This window comes from Dufourea novaeangliae, unplaced genomic scaffold, assembly GCF_001272555.1.
Source record: "Dufourea novaeangliae isolate 0120121106 unplaced genomic scaffold, ASM127255v1 scaffold57, whole genome shotgun sequence".
Taxonomy (NCBI): domain Eukaryota; kingdom Metazoa; phylum Arthropoda; class Insecta; order Hymenoptera; family Halictidae; genus Dufourea; species Dufourea novaeangliae.
This window is the reverse complement of record NW_015373937.1, coordinates 2057051-2072178: the sequence shown is the minus strand read 5'-3', so window position 1 is coordinate 2072178 and position 15128 is coordinate 2057051. Positions and strand designations below refer to the sequence as shown.

The following is a 15128-nucleotide window of genomic DNA, read 5'->3' as shown; positions in this document are numbered from 1 at the left end:
GTCTTAGTGGGTATTTTGTTTAAAATTGTTAATGGTATGGCCAGAGTTAGTGTTATTAATTTAGAAAAACAGAGAAATAGACTAAATTTTGATTAGGTACAGAATAATATGAAAGACGTGGATATCGAATTGAATCAATGTACCTTCTATATTTATACGAAATTATTGATACCTTCTTGTTAGTTCTACGAAAGTATCAGTGACGATTTGATGATTCTATGAAAGTATCAATACACGTTTCATAATTCACGAATATATATTGTTTGAATTTCATCAGTATCCATTGTAATCAGTCCCACCCACTGGTCGAAGTGAATTCCACGGAAGATATTGTGCATTTGGCAAGTAGAACAGCAGCCAGGTTGAGCGATACCAACAGAGGGATGTTTAACGACGAGAAAACGGCGTGAAACGGTCGCGTCATTGGTTTTCTTATTAGCTCGTGAAATCCCGGCTAGGGAATTACATTTTATTAGAGGTCGGTCATGGGGAACGGGAAGTACCATCAAATTGTAACTACCCGCTGTAAAATACGGAGTTTCAACCCGTAAAGCCCGGATTACGATACGCTGGTAATTAGCTATTTTCATTGCGGACTCTATCCGCCGTTATCCAGGAACGACTATAAAAATGAACGCGAACCAGCCTCCCCATCGGAGACCAAGCATTTAGGGCCGAGATTCTCGCATAAGATTATACACGATTCCGCGTAGTTACGCTCGTTACATCTGGGTAGGTATCGTATACGTGAAGGGCAGCAGCTTCTTGCAGCAACGAGACGAAGAAGGAAAATTCTTAGCGAAACTCTTTATGTCCGTTCGTATTTTAGAGTTACAATTGGAATAATTGAATTATACACGAGTCAAAGCGTCATGTACAGAGTGTTAATAAAAATGTGGGAAACTTTCACACAGGGTGGATTCTATAGGCCAAAATATAAAATCAAAAATGAAGAATCACGAGATTGCATTCGAGGATTTGTTTCCGAGTTATTAATTGTTAACCCGCTCATTGGATCTTTTTTAGTATCTTGTACATTTTTTTTTCTTCATAAAATCAAGAACCAATAGGCATTTTAAGACTCTTAAACAATTTTTAAAAATATTTCTTTTTATAAACAGCGTGCTCAGGATAAGTAATAATCAATTTTCGAAATTCATCTAATACGTGTTTATTCGCGGTAAGAATAAATAGAAACAGAATGTAGTGAACACACCCGTTAACCAAGTCCTATTCAGTTGCACGCGTATCGAGCAGATTTTCAAATTCGATTGTCTCTCGAAAATGAAACATCGTACGAAGAAATTGTGTCCTACAGTTTCGGTTTATTTTTGCATGTAAAATCATAACCATTCGGGTTGTACCACTAGTTTAGAAACAACCTGTATATACGCTACAACTTTAATATTAAATATCTCGTAAACGAATGGCTGTACGGAGCTGAAACAAATATCATTGGCTTCGGAATTCCAAGCTCTATCACTGTGCTGAACCTCATTAAAAAGCCAACGTTACACCTGGAGACATTTCCTTGTTAGTCGAATGTAATGAAATAAAATGAAATGAAATGAAATGAAATGAAATGACATGAAATGAAATGACATGAAATGAAATGAAATGAATGAAACCAACTCGTGAAACAGTTGAAGAACGCAACCCTCAAGTAGAATAACACCCTTACGTCAGACATTTTTGACGCATATTTTTGGACCAAGTCTCGAACGCAATTTCGTAATTTTTTTTATTTTGATCTTAGTTTTGCACGTAGAATCCACTTTGTGAAAGTGTCCCACGTTTTTATTAACACCCTGTATCGGGCACGCGATAAATCGCAATTCAAGAACGGAAGTGATTATTCGTAAGCCGACTGCAGTTTTTACTTATGGTATTCGTGAATACACAGAACAATAAAATAAGAATCTGTACGAATGTTTTATTTCTTCTTAGCAGTTCGAATTTCCAAATAAAACGCAATTTTCATTTATTTCCCTGTTTTTTCAGTACGAAAGTGAATAAACGTGCTCAATTTTTTCCTGGTTCCAACATTTCCAGGCGCTCTAACTTCTCGTTTTACAGAGAAATAACAAAATTCCGTGTAACAACTGTCCGACTCACGTTCATACAACACGTATTACGAATGACCAAGACCTGGGTATATACCCAACACGGAAGTATTCTACATCGATCATAAACTTTGCCATTAGTAATCTGTAATAACTCAACGACCTTGACTATTTATATCTCATAATTCTCTCGGTTTCTCTGTGAAAGTATAAAGATCAATATCTCAAGGTATCGTTTAATCGGTGACCCTTGCACGATATCTACAAAATCGACTATTTATCCAGTTACGAACCGAACAATCAACAAAACCAGTGACTTTCAATCGGTGTGCCGCGATAAATTTTTTAAGTATAATTAAATTAATTTCGAAAGAAGTCTAAAGCACAATAAGTGTACATATTAAAATTAAAACCTCTTCAAATTGAATATACGTGGTACATCATTGTTGCAAGTTTAACTATAGGTTCAAGTGTGCCGTGAGATGAAAGAGGTTGAAAAACACTGAACGAAACGAAGGCTGTGGTACAGTATGATCCATACTATATCAAAAAGCAAAATATCGAAGGGCCGAATATCAGTCTGACAAAACATTCCTGTACTCCCGCCTTAATCCCCGTCACCGTTTTCACCGGAGATCTTACGCAACAGCTCTTGACAAGCCGCGAAAAAGAAAAAAAAAATTCATCCGTGCGCCCTCTGTACGTACACAAAAAAAGTATTCGGCATGACTCGGGCGCTGTGTGACGCTCGTCCTTCATGCGAAAAACGTGCCGTGCTTGGCAACGACGTCGTTATCGCCAAGAAACACCGAGAGATAAACACAGAGAGACCGCCGGGGATAGAAGAGACGATGAATGCCGGTAGTACCATCGTGACCGTTCGTTCGTAAACACTTGTCGCGTGTTCGACGTACCGAGATAAGGGAACAAAACGTCTCTTTCGTACCGCTCCACTTTCAAATCCCCATTTCGGGATTTCCAAACGTTCGGAAATCGTTGTGCGCGACGGCAGCGAGAGACAGTGCAAGTGAAAACCTCGTCCAGATCGGTCTCTGTCTTTATACACAACCGTTATTTTCCATCGTGCTGGCCCCCCATCGCAGAGCATCATGACCACGGAACACGAGAACGACACCAGGGTGAGGTTAAGGAGGACCAAGAGCGTCACTAGAGCCGAGGAGATCCAGAATGCTGAGATGAGGGTGCGCAAATCACAGCCGGACAGACCGTGAGTAATACTCTATATACTGGCCGTGTGTTACACGAACTTCTTTTCGACACGTATCGATTTCCTGTCACCGACGAATTGTCCATGGAACTGTTCAGACGTGATTCGAATGTTCCGTCAGAGGTATTAATTCTTTACGGAGATACAGTTGCTTAAGTTTATGTTATTCGGCGAGCACACGAGACGCGTAGACACGAAATTGTCAGGTGCCCAAACGACAGACGACCAAAGAGGTAAGAACCGTGAAGATGTTTTCTCGGAGCGCGCATGCGCAATTGGCCGCAGATCGAGCGCGACTCTGCGTGGGGAGATCCCCTCTACTCGGCTTGCGGGCGATACCATTGCTCTCCTCTTCGTTCAACTAACGCTCATCCGGCGCCGTTCTAGTCCACGTGTCATAATCGATGCCGGAGGTCAGACAGTAGGGAGTACACTCGTGTTTTCCACAGCTGTCTGCTTCACAAGACCGGATCGAGAACCATCGACTTTATCCAGCGGAGTTAACGAACCGACCATGCAGACGAGCTGTCCCCGTTTGGTTGGGACAGGACCGGAAAGATCTGACCGACTGCCTTAATTGGGTGTCGTGGAAGTGATACGGTTTGGTTAGGGTCGACCTAGTTTTCTTATTTCGTGTCTGGGATACACGTATGGAATGCATAGGTTGCTGTGCCCTTTGAATATCATAAAGTAACAGGCTATGGCAAACGTTGATAGGAAAAACGTCACGTAAATGTTGGTCCTCTCCGGGGATATGAGGTTAGGGGACGGTGTCTGTGATAGGGATGGTCAGTTACGTTTCGATTCTTCTGAAGATCGATTCCCTTGAGTAACACGTCACTGCCATGTATAACACATATACTATTACCGATCAAAAGTATGGAACCAGAGTTCCGTGATTGATGGTACAGTTATGATAAAACAAAAGTTTTACGGAATCAGTACATATGCAAATCACTTCACATCAGTTTTAACACGTTACTTTCATTAACTCGTCGTAGAATAATAGTTTCTTCTTTTTTTAATTATCAGACTTGGTCCCATACTTTTGGCCGTTAGTGTAGTGTTGTAGACGGCAGTGACGTGTTACCCAAGGGAATCGATCTTCTGAAGAATCGAGTTAAAATCGAAAATCCCTAATTCGATACCGAGGTGATTATTCCAGAATGTTTGATGTTTCGTTTGGAGGTTAGACTGTGAGATAAAAGTAGAAGAGTAGGGTCACATTTAATATCTTTTTTTGTTTTTTTTTTGTCATTGTATCAGCAATCAGAATTGGATTCTTTAGGCTGATGCAATGACGTAGAACCCAGTTATTAGAGCCCGAGAGAGAGAGAGAGAGCCGCGTTTCTGTTTCCCGCTCAAAAACAATGGTAATGTCTGTCTGGAGTTACAAAGTTTTATTAAAGTTGACGACGACGACGAACTGTTTCTGTCGGGCGGTCAATAAGATCTCGTTGCAGTGTAAATGATAAATTCTCGGTTTAACTGAAACATGGAAGCAAATTATTCGTTGTAATTATTTAGTAGTTAGAATACGTGGTTATCGTAAATAGTGTAAATTAATTATTGTCGGTTCTAAATAAGGATAAATAGTAGTTATAAATTAATTATCCAAGGTGTTATGTTTGTGCAACGTGTACAGTGGTAAAAGCAACGGAGCAACCAAGCATGGGTCTAATTAGTCGCGCAGTGTGTGAACATTTTTCGCGGATTTCTGTCGTTTATGTGCATGTGCGGATTAACTTCATGGATACCTACTCGTAGACAGGACAATACAAGTGAATTCGAATCAAATACCGCCGTAGGAAGTTGTCGACATGCTCTACCGGGTAAGTAGATAGTTATTCTACCTACTTTTCCTACACGTCGTTGAGTCATTGGAGTGACAGTACGCCCCTTACGAACCCTGCCCCGCTGACTATCCGTGCCGTGCGGATTGCCATCATTTGGGTGAATTTGTAAACGTTTATAACTAACAAACGCAACATTTTTCGCAATTTCGTTACTCTCGATTTCCGTCTTATTTTGCCTCCAAGAATCATCACCCCTTAAATTTTTTCCTACTGGTGGTCGAACACCCTGTATACAACAGGTACCTTTTGTTGCGTTCTATGCATCAACCTCTCGCGAGAGGTGCAATTACAAGGCGACGCCGTACATCACAGATTACGGTGGATTTAAGGACATTCAGATGTGAGACTAACTGGTAGTTCATAATCCCGAAACAGCGTCCCGGTTTTCTTTGCTCAGGAGATTGTATGTACACAGAGCTCTATCATGTTTCGGCGATAACGTTGTTGGTTTATGCGCGGAGTCGTCGTAAGATATATTTGCACGTTATTAGATTAGAGTTTGCTGATATATAAATAGCAATATATCAAGCTTAATCGTGTACTCCGGTTGCGCACGAAAACACGCGCGGAATCGTTTGTGTGTCGGAGATCGATGATATACCGTTTTTCCAGCGAGCATAACACACACGTACATACTGGAAAATTGTTAGGAAAATAATTAATCGAAATCGGTTCGTTGGAGTGTTAGAAAACCAATGGAAAAATATGTTTATTCGTGGGGGACGATGTGCTCTTGATATACATAGTATGCGAATGGCGTTCAAAACCGATACGTTGAATTCTCGAGATACTTTTGTTCGGAACAAACGAACGCTTACGGACCCTATGGAAATATCGAATTGAAATATCGTATCACTTTGGTTGAATCATGGACAGGAGTTGTTGACGCTTGCCACAGAGGCGGCGTCACCGCGATAAATACAGAAGCCCCGTTTGTTGTCGAATGTTTAAGCCCGCCACCGTGGATGGATTCGAAAACAGATTCTATTAATTAACCGATCAAACGCTCAAAAACCGCAGCCCGAGTCACGAGTTCCACGCGGCCGTTCTGGCTGCTCTTTGAGTAACGGGAAACGAAGCGCAACCGTTGCGCGCGTATTCTCTTTGTGACAATTACGGAATAATTCCCCCCTCCCTGGTCGGTCGGTCGTGACCGAGGCAGAATACGTAACTTTGTACGGTGCAATTAACGGTTAACTTGCGCGACATTGCGCAATCCCCGGTTTTATTTTTCCCGAACGACGAACGGTTTTGTCGAGACAGACCGAAGAGCGCTCGAATTGCAGCGATGTTTTTTTTCTTCCTATTACGCGAACGGTACGAAGTTCAAGGTTGATCGTATATGTTCATCGCCCGATAACGTCTAGAATCGCTCGGTCTCGCAGTTACATTACGGAGGAAAGTAAAAATGTTCGTGTAGCCGAAACGTAGAAATTGTGTAATTGTACGTAATACTTGAACCACCAGCGTTCGATTATACTGAATTATATTGCATAATATATTAGATGTGTATACTATGTCATAAACATAGAATAATATAATAGAAAATGTAGAATAAACTAAAAGGCTAAATTCTATAAAAAAAATATAAATCGGAAGAAAGAGTAACATTTTTCCGTGGTATGCTTAGTTTTCGAGATAATCGAACTTGAAAAATAGCCAGTAGAATAAGACTTGGGTAACGCGTCTGTCGATTGCAGGCGGTTTCTACTTATTTCCAACACGAATACTTCGCTTGAAATTCAATTTTTTCGAAAGTGAAACTTCGAAACGAAATAGGGTATTCTTTTTTTCTTTTTGACTTATTTTTTTCTTATACATAGAAGCGTCTCCTGCCCGGTTGTACTACCCGGCCTGAGGTTATCTTGTATTATCTGAATCTGTCTTGCTGAGCATAGATATGAGAACAGCCTGAATATCTTAGTATACTTTTAATTTCTTACCATCCGAATACTTCTGATCTCAGTTATAGTAGTAACTTGTAAAATCGCTGACGGGTGCCGGTTAACGGGTCGTACAAGGCAGCTGGTCGTCGCGTGTCCCTAATTAAAATGTTAATTCGAGTGACGGTGCAGGAACGATGATGGAGCCGCGAGTAGATCAGTCACGATAACCGGGGGTGTATCGGGCATTCATGCTTCCGTATGAACCGCGGTTATGAGGTACTACATATAACATATTTACGATTGGCTCAGAGATCGTATATGTTCATCCATCGGAATCGCTAATCAAAGAATCCAGCCTTCGCGGAGGACGGAGGACTACCATGGGAAAAGCTAACTCGCGTTAATATTTCTCCATAAACAAAAAATGGGCCAGGAAGCCGGTTCCGGGAAATTCCATTTGTCCAGATTTATGAAGTTCCGTCCGGTTCCGGCTTTAATATCTATTCGCCGTGGGCGGGGTGGGGTGGAAAAAAAATTTAATCAAGTTCACGGTCTAATCGAGTCTGCGATCAAAAATTAATGCCTTCGGTAACAGAGGTATATTTGTAACGCCCTCGGGAACGTGCGATTCCAGGGATATCGTGTTTTCGTGAACCGAAGTTAGTTTGAAAATGGAAACGTTCCATGACAAATTTGTCGTCATATTGGTAACATTCATAGGGTTCTGCAGTGGTTTGTGTGAAAAATTGCAGTGTAAATATTCATATTATGGTGTACAGGGTAAATTAAGTAAGAAATCTTTTTCTAAACATATGCTGACAGATTGTCACTTTGAGAATTATTGTGGTCATTTTAGGGTTTCGTGACGATAGTCATTAACTAACATTGACGCCTAGACCCTTAATTGATACGAGAAGAATATCGCTATTAAACGGATATAGTTTTTTATATTTTTTTCTGTCTCTATTTCTTTTTCGATGGAATACTTGTATTTCTCAACTGTGAACGTGGTGATCTACTTTACATAAACCAAACTACGGATCCTTGCCGACAAATGGTAGATACTAGCCGGGCGGCGACAGGATTTGATACACTTTTAAAATGAGTGTTGCACCGGTAAAACAGTGGGCGTTAAATGGTTAAAATGAGTAAATATACGTATTTCGGTAGCTTCTTAACCTTTTATTAAGAAATTATTATAGTTATTGGACAAGATATCGCGAATTCGTAAAATTTTGTTTCAGTGTTCGTAAAGATCTTATCTGCACCTCGGGACCAGACCTTTCTCATAGAAATTTGAAACAGCAGGCTTTCGAAGCATTTTCAGCGTCTTAGAAAATGTTTGCGTTTTAATTCAGTACCCATTTGTTTAATTATACCATTTTTTTTTCTTCTATCGTTCTTTCTATCTACGCTACGAGTCCAGAATTCTTTTCCACCGCCCCACGTATGAAACAGCGAACGTAAAATTCTGCACGGTCACGCGTATTAATGCGTCCATATTTAATAGCTAAAACGAATCCTCCCCCTCCGATCCACGATAAATGTAATAGCAAGCAACCAATGACCGATATTTCCCCGAACCATTGGAAGTATTCCGAGACCCGTGGTAAACGTAGCGAATATTTATCCATCTGTAAATACATACATTCACCATCAGCTATCGACGCTAGTAGCCACTCACACACGCTCCATGTCGATCTACACGAAAAGGAAAGAAGAATAATAGCAAGTAAACTTCAGTTACATGTATGTATCTCGTCCAAGCGAACGCTAATTAGCTTCCCGACGAGTGATTCACTGTGGGATGACGCCCAGGAGCGTCAGTCGCTCTTCTTTTTTCTTCCACCCCTCGAACATATCCTGCCAACAAGCTTTGTCTTATTAGCCATAGGTTGGTCAGAAGGAGAAAGAAAAAGCACAGTGGAAAATCTTCGTTCCCGAGTTTTTTTGACATGCCATAATGACCTGCAAACAGGAGCTTTTTCGTCCATTATGCCGTAGAATCAGAGATGGCACCACTACTATCCTCTCTTAAACAAACGAACCCCCTGACTGTATTTACCCGTCCCGTGTTTGCCGGATACTTCTTGTTTTCGCCAACTTTGCAATTAGGCGCGAGCGTACCAACGGGGTGGTTCGTTGGACGCGGTGAATATCGAATGATCCACCCCTTTGGGTACAGGGGAATCCGCGCGGAAAGCTATGTCTGGCTCGCGCGGGATCTTTCGCTTCCGGATTGATTTTAAAGTTCTCGTTTGTACGATCCTTCGATCCGGCACGGGTAAAGGGGGAGACTGTGGGCCCTTCGCCGCGTATTTGTTCCCAAATTCAATCTAATTCCTGACGATCCCGGCTCGGAGGGATTTACCGTCCGACTATTGAATATTTGTCGAGGAATGCTCACTTCGTGAGGAACATACATACATATGTATGTACGTAGATACGGAGTGAGAGTGAAAAGTGAGTATAGGATTTATTCATATTTATTTCTCTCAATTTAGAATCTTAATATTTCGCACAGATGCTTTCGCTATTACATAGAGATCTGGTGACTATGGAGGACTTAGCTGATTGAAAGTGTTTTCCAGTAAACTATTTTTAACCACCATTGCTTCCGTCAACATAGACACCAGAAAATGGCTAATAAAGCTTTGTGACCAGCGGTGGTCATTAGAACCCGACGGCCACAAATTTCCTTCTTTTTTCTTTTCATCCCCTGACGGACACAACGGCGCGTGTGTCAGCTTCCGCTCCTTCTTGTTCCCACCGACGCGTCCACCCTCCCCATCCCCATCCCACTACCACTGTACCTGCTCTGCCGTTCTGAGGATTTTTTGCGTTCCGTCGTGTTCGACAAAAACTTTTTAATCTTCGTCACGCGACGACGGTGGACGACGAGCTGTGTTCTCCGCTGACGTTCGCCTTCGAAACGAATGAGGATTAACGGTATTGTGCTGTCAATCCTCTCTGCCCCGTTTTGTTTCCATTCCCTTTTCATGGCCAGACCCCTATATTTTCTTCGCGGAAGATTGCGGCGCGTCGGTGTCGAATCTGGCTAGCGCACGGCGAAATCAGCCGGAAGAACAATGAAAAGCGATTACCGCCGGCGGAAAAGGGAACGAACGAGCGTTTCGGGAATGGGCATAAAGACGACGTCTCTGCGGTTTTTGAGGGGATGGAGTTGGGGAGGGTGCGCGGTGTTGCTCGGAACGGTCTATGTCTTTGGTCTGCGGTCGATCTCAGTCGTTCGTTCGTAGAATATACTCGTCAGAATCGATTAATGGCGACGAGACTATACGAAAACCGCCTGCTGGATCATCTAAATGGGAATTAGAACGGATTATTGCTACTGAATAGAATCAATTAGAAATTCGTTAAACTGTTGTCCGTTACGATTTCTGAAACAGTCTACGTATACGATACGTGAACTCCATCCTATTACTCTATCGGTGGTGTCATGCGAATGTGTATTGTCGGTAGAGATGGCGTAGAAAATCATTGACAGTGATTTATCACAGTGATCGCAGAACGACGATCATGGCCGTGATTTAACTTCATTTCAGACTATGATTTTTTTATCTTCGGTGAATTTGCTCACTGCGAGCGTAAATTTTGATCATTAATAATAGAACGTATTCAATATGATTTGAAAATGAATTACATTAATATTTGTGTTTATGAATTATAACTATACTATAATTGTACAGCCTATATTGTTGATTAGAATTTATAATCATTAATGATCACCATGAAGGTAATCTCTATCTGTCCTTATACACTTTTGAAATCTTTTTTTCCAATTTTCTCTCAGGATACAGAACTGAATATCGATTAAAAAATTAATTTTCTCGAGACACCCGATTTATCATACCAGTTCTAATATTTACAAACAATCGTCGTTTTAAGACAGTCATCGTAATCCAAAATATCCGTCTCAGCTATCCCGAAAACTTGTGTCAAACTAGACCCGGGCACGGTTATTCAAAGGTTAAACGATCCTCAGAAATTTTCTTCCAAGATCATTACACCCAAAGCTGTCTCAGGTTGCTCGTTCATCTTTCAAATAGAACCGTCCCGAATCCTTCCTCGCTATAATTATTCATTAACCTCCCCCCTCTAAAGAAAAAACGGTGCAGTTCACTTGGAGTTAGGGTCTCGTAGAGATTACAAGGGAAACACAGCCACCGTCCGCTCGCGGCGTTCCCCGAGTCAACTCTGTCCTCCTTGACAGGGTCGAGGAGAGAGACTTCTATTTTCGTCGACGAGACGGCTCTCACAACAGGTGAGACAGAGGTGCACGCTGATGAACCCCGACTGCTGGCAATGCAACGCCAAAAGTTACGGGGGAACGTTTCCGTTGAAAGCCGGGAGACAATAAAACAGACAAGCATATGGATCCGACACAGCCAGACAAGGAAGACGGACGAACAGGAGCCTTGGGCAATCGATTTCAGGGGAGCCTGAAGCCGTTTGAAGAGGGGTGAGGGGGTGGCGGTGGTGTAGGAGCAGTAGGAAAGAGGACTAGGAGAACGAAAACCGGGGTCTGGCAAGAAGACCTGTTTAAAGCGCCGTTTAATTTTCCTTCATGAATCATTTAAGGTATTCTTCTACCCTCCCCTACTGTGCTGTTCCTGCCACTCCTCATTCTCTCTCTCTCTCGTTTCGTTCCCGTTTCGGACGGAGGCGAGTTTTTCCTCCTCATTACACGGGTAATATATGTATATCCGTCTATCGTTTAAATATTCAGTAGGGTTCACGGTGTCAGGAAGATTCGTGGAGGCAGATACGCGGAATCCTTATGAAACCAACGGTGGCCCCTTTCTGCCATTCTTCTTTCCACGTTTTTAGCCCTCTCTGATCTTGTATGTACAACGGTTCCTCTGATGTTTCCGTGCCCGTCAGGAGTCGAGAGACTTCGATGTTTCGAGGAAGTGTTTCAGGGGGATAAATGGAGAAAGACAATCAGTGAAGTGTAGGCACTCGTGAATGTTAGTTCGAATCCCAGGAAACAAAAGATTTGGCTGATGATCGTTCGCTCCCACGCCTTCCTTTTTATCGGGTCACTCTCGGACTAAACGACAGTTAAGCCGACGTTATCGTGACCCGTTCCAAACGGGACATTTCGTCGAGTCATTCGCCTCTGGAATTTCGCTGTGACCGGCAGACGATCTCCTGGCATCCTTTCAATCTCCACGCCGTATAATGAAGACGACAATGTTGACAGCGCATAATATATTTTTCATGGCTTCCTCCACCCCCAAGTCCCCATCCAGCTCTCGCCCGGTTTAGATAATGGTCGTTGGACCGTGTCCCCATCCCCTCCCTTGTCGTGAACTAAATTACCAGACCTGATGTGTACAGGATGATAATGAAATGGTGTATAGGAAAAGTTGCGATAGAATTGTCAGTGTTGAAAGAGGTTCATGGTAACGTGGGTCTTTAAATTATTCAGTTGATTTGGTTTTACGAATTTTCTAATATGTGCAATTTTAATTAGTACTCGAACGTTTTTACATTATTTCTTGTGTTAGGTCTACCAATGAATATTTCGATAATTTTTTCGGCAAATTGGTAACAGAGTTTAAATATAGGACGTCTTTCTACATTTCTTTTCTTTTCTAATAAATTAAAATTTTTTATAATCTTTTAATCGTAATTATTTTACTTTTTGGTTAAAATCAAATTTAATGGTAGTAATATGTATTTTAATTTGAAGTAAAAAAATATTTGCCTGCCTTGTACGTTTTTCATCATGGTATTTCAGACTCACAATCAGTCACAGTCCACTCCCGTCTTTTCCGCAGACCGGATCTTTATTACGTCCGCGCTGGTAGGTCGGTCATTAACATTGTAATTCATGACGCGTCAAATATGGATTGAAATGCGTGGAAAACTCACGCATAATTCACGGCGCAATAAAACGTTAGCAACGTGCACGCCCGGTCGAATATTAATTACGCAGATAGAACTACAATTACTCACGGTGGGTATTGCGGGACCCACGGAGCACGTCGCAGCCCGTTATCAGTATCGATAATTTTAACGAGCGTGTAATTAACTAACGATGCCCCGTTCGTGGGTCACGAGTTTTTCGAATTAGACTTTAACGACTGATAGGGAGGGATCGAATAACGAAGACTTTTACTAGCCTCGCATTAACGCGCGATCTTGAACCGTGGGAAATAATTCTCGGAAAAATATATCAATTTTGTTTATGCAGACTATGGTATAACAACCGAAAATGGGTTGATTCTTCGTATAAAAAATTAATCGAAACTATGTAATAAATTTTTGTCGACTGTCTGTCCGATCATAGACTACTGTTTCTACTTAAATCAACTTAATTCGTTCTCAGCGGCGAATAAATATCAGTTTTTTAGTTCCAATGTTTCATATTTTCCGTTTAGTTTGTACACTATGCAAAACATTTATTCTACTATGATTCGACTATCATCCAGCAGAAGTTCGTTAGCTTTTTAAATTTTTCAGTTTCCGCGAAACGCGCGTAAAATAATCCTACCGCGCTCAAACTTTTTTCACTCGAAAAAAGGACTCGAAGGAGGAGAGAAATGGAAATGAAACGCCAGGAATGGAATAGGTATTTACATTACCTGTTGAAGCTTTTAAAGTATTGGATGTCATATCCGGCGATAAGGCAATTACAGTAATTGCAACTTTAATTATTCTAAGGGACGTAATCATTGGTACATATCTTTACGATGCTGTTGCACGTCACCGATTTACGACAAATTAACGTTACATCCTTCCTAATTTCAGTCACATATTTAATCAGGGAAAGTGCAAATATTTTCTCACCTTCTGTATATTCAATTCAACTTCAAAAAACGAAACTTAAAAAACGAAAAAAAAAAGGCGTGCGAATCCCGCCATCGAAAATTTTCAGTTAACTAACACCTCCCATTTCCTCGCGTCATCCCGAAAACGTAACCGGAACAAAAATCTTTTTACAGTCGGATGATTATTCGTAAACATTCTCTCGTTCTCGTTTCGGTCTTCGAACGCGTCCGGTTTTTGTTACTTCATTTGTTTCTATTTTCCCCCAGTGTTTTTTTCACGAGTATATAGAACGGTCGTTGGATGGCCGATTTTTTCTGCACGCGTGTCGACTTCCATGCCGCGACGCGATAGCCGGCTCACGCGAAAAACAACGATCGCCACCGGCCACATTTTCAAATTAGCGGGCACAATAACGTCGACAACGTTAACGGCACGGCTTTCACGCTCTCTTTTATTTACATGTTTCATACGAGGGTGGACTCGAATATCCGGAGCATTAAAATAAGTAGCGTATCGCGGACGCTCGTGTTTGCAATTTTCCCGGGGAAACGATGCGTTTCGAATCAGACCGGAATGAATTTTAACGATCCCTATATTCCGTTCGCCAATTTTTCCTGGATCCCGCGATCGGCTAAGAGACGACACTCGGCTGCACGAGATCAATGTATTAATTGGGAAAAATGTTTTCGGATTTTCACGTGCACGCTCACCTATTGAAAATGAAGAAATTCGATAATGTGTACTGAAATTTGTCAATCTTCAGTTCTTCTGTATTCTGATTAAAATGAAAACGAACCAAGTATTCCACGTCTGAAATCCTGTTGACGAATACTGTTTCTCCAGAGCAGGATAGATTATACTCCCTGGAAAATAATTGTTCCTTTTTTATTTTAATCACAATACATACGGATTGAAATTTTTAGGGTGGTTTTATAGTTATGCCATGAAATGTACACGTATACCCCCTCTTCACAATCATAGTGGGGCTAATTTCAGCAACATCAAGGCTCGAATGATTTCCTCGAAAGCGATATTACACCCTGCGCGGAATTTTTTTCCCGTGTCATATAAAGAAAAAACTTGGCCGACTAGCTCGACGACATCAATAATCTAGGAGCTTACGATGCCTCGAATCGGTCGACTCACGTGTCACGCGAACTTTTCTGTCTTGGGACGTACTTATTCCGTCGCGTTGTAACCCGTGAAGACGGCCCTGACAACCAGCACGTAACCGTCGACTTGAAACCGACGGGTCTGTCCAAACCCGGTATGCGGAGTGTCTAAACTTCGAGAG

The 15128-nt window shown here is 41.7% G+C and overlaps 1 protein-coding gene across 1 annotated transcript in view; it reads left to right on the top strand.

Moving 5' to 3' along the window:
* Positions 1-2812: 2812 nt before the first annotated feature.
* The window catches only part of LOC107185389 (diacylglycerol O-acyltransferase 1), a 113709-nt gene continuing 101393 nt past the window's right edge, over positions 2813-15128 (top strand). Inside the window, exon 1 of the mRNA XM_015573055.1 lies at positions 2813-3291. Coding sequence (XP_015428541.1) covers positions 3173-3291 — 119 coding nt within the window. The 5' untranslated portion in view covers positions 2813-3172. The remainder of the gene's footprint in view (positions 3292-15128) is intronic.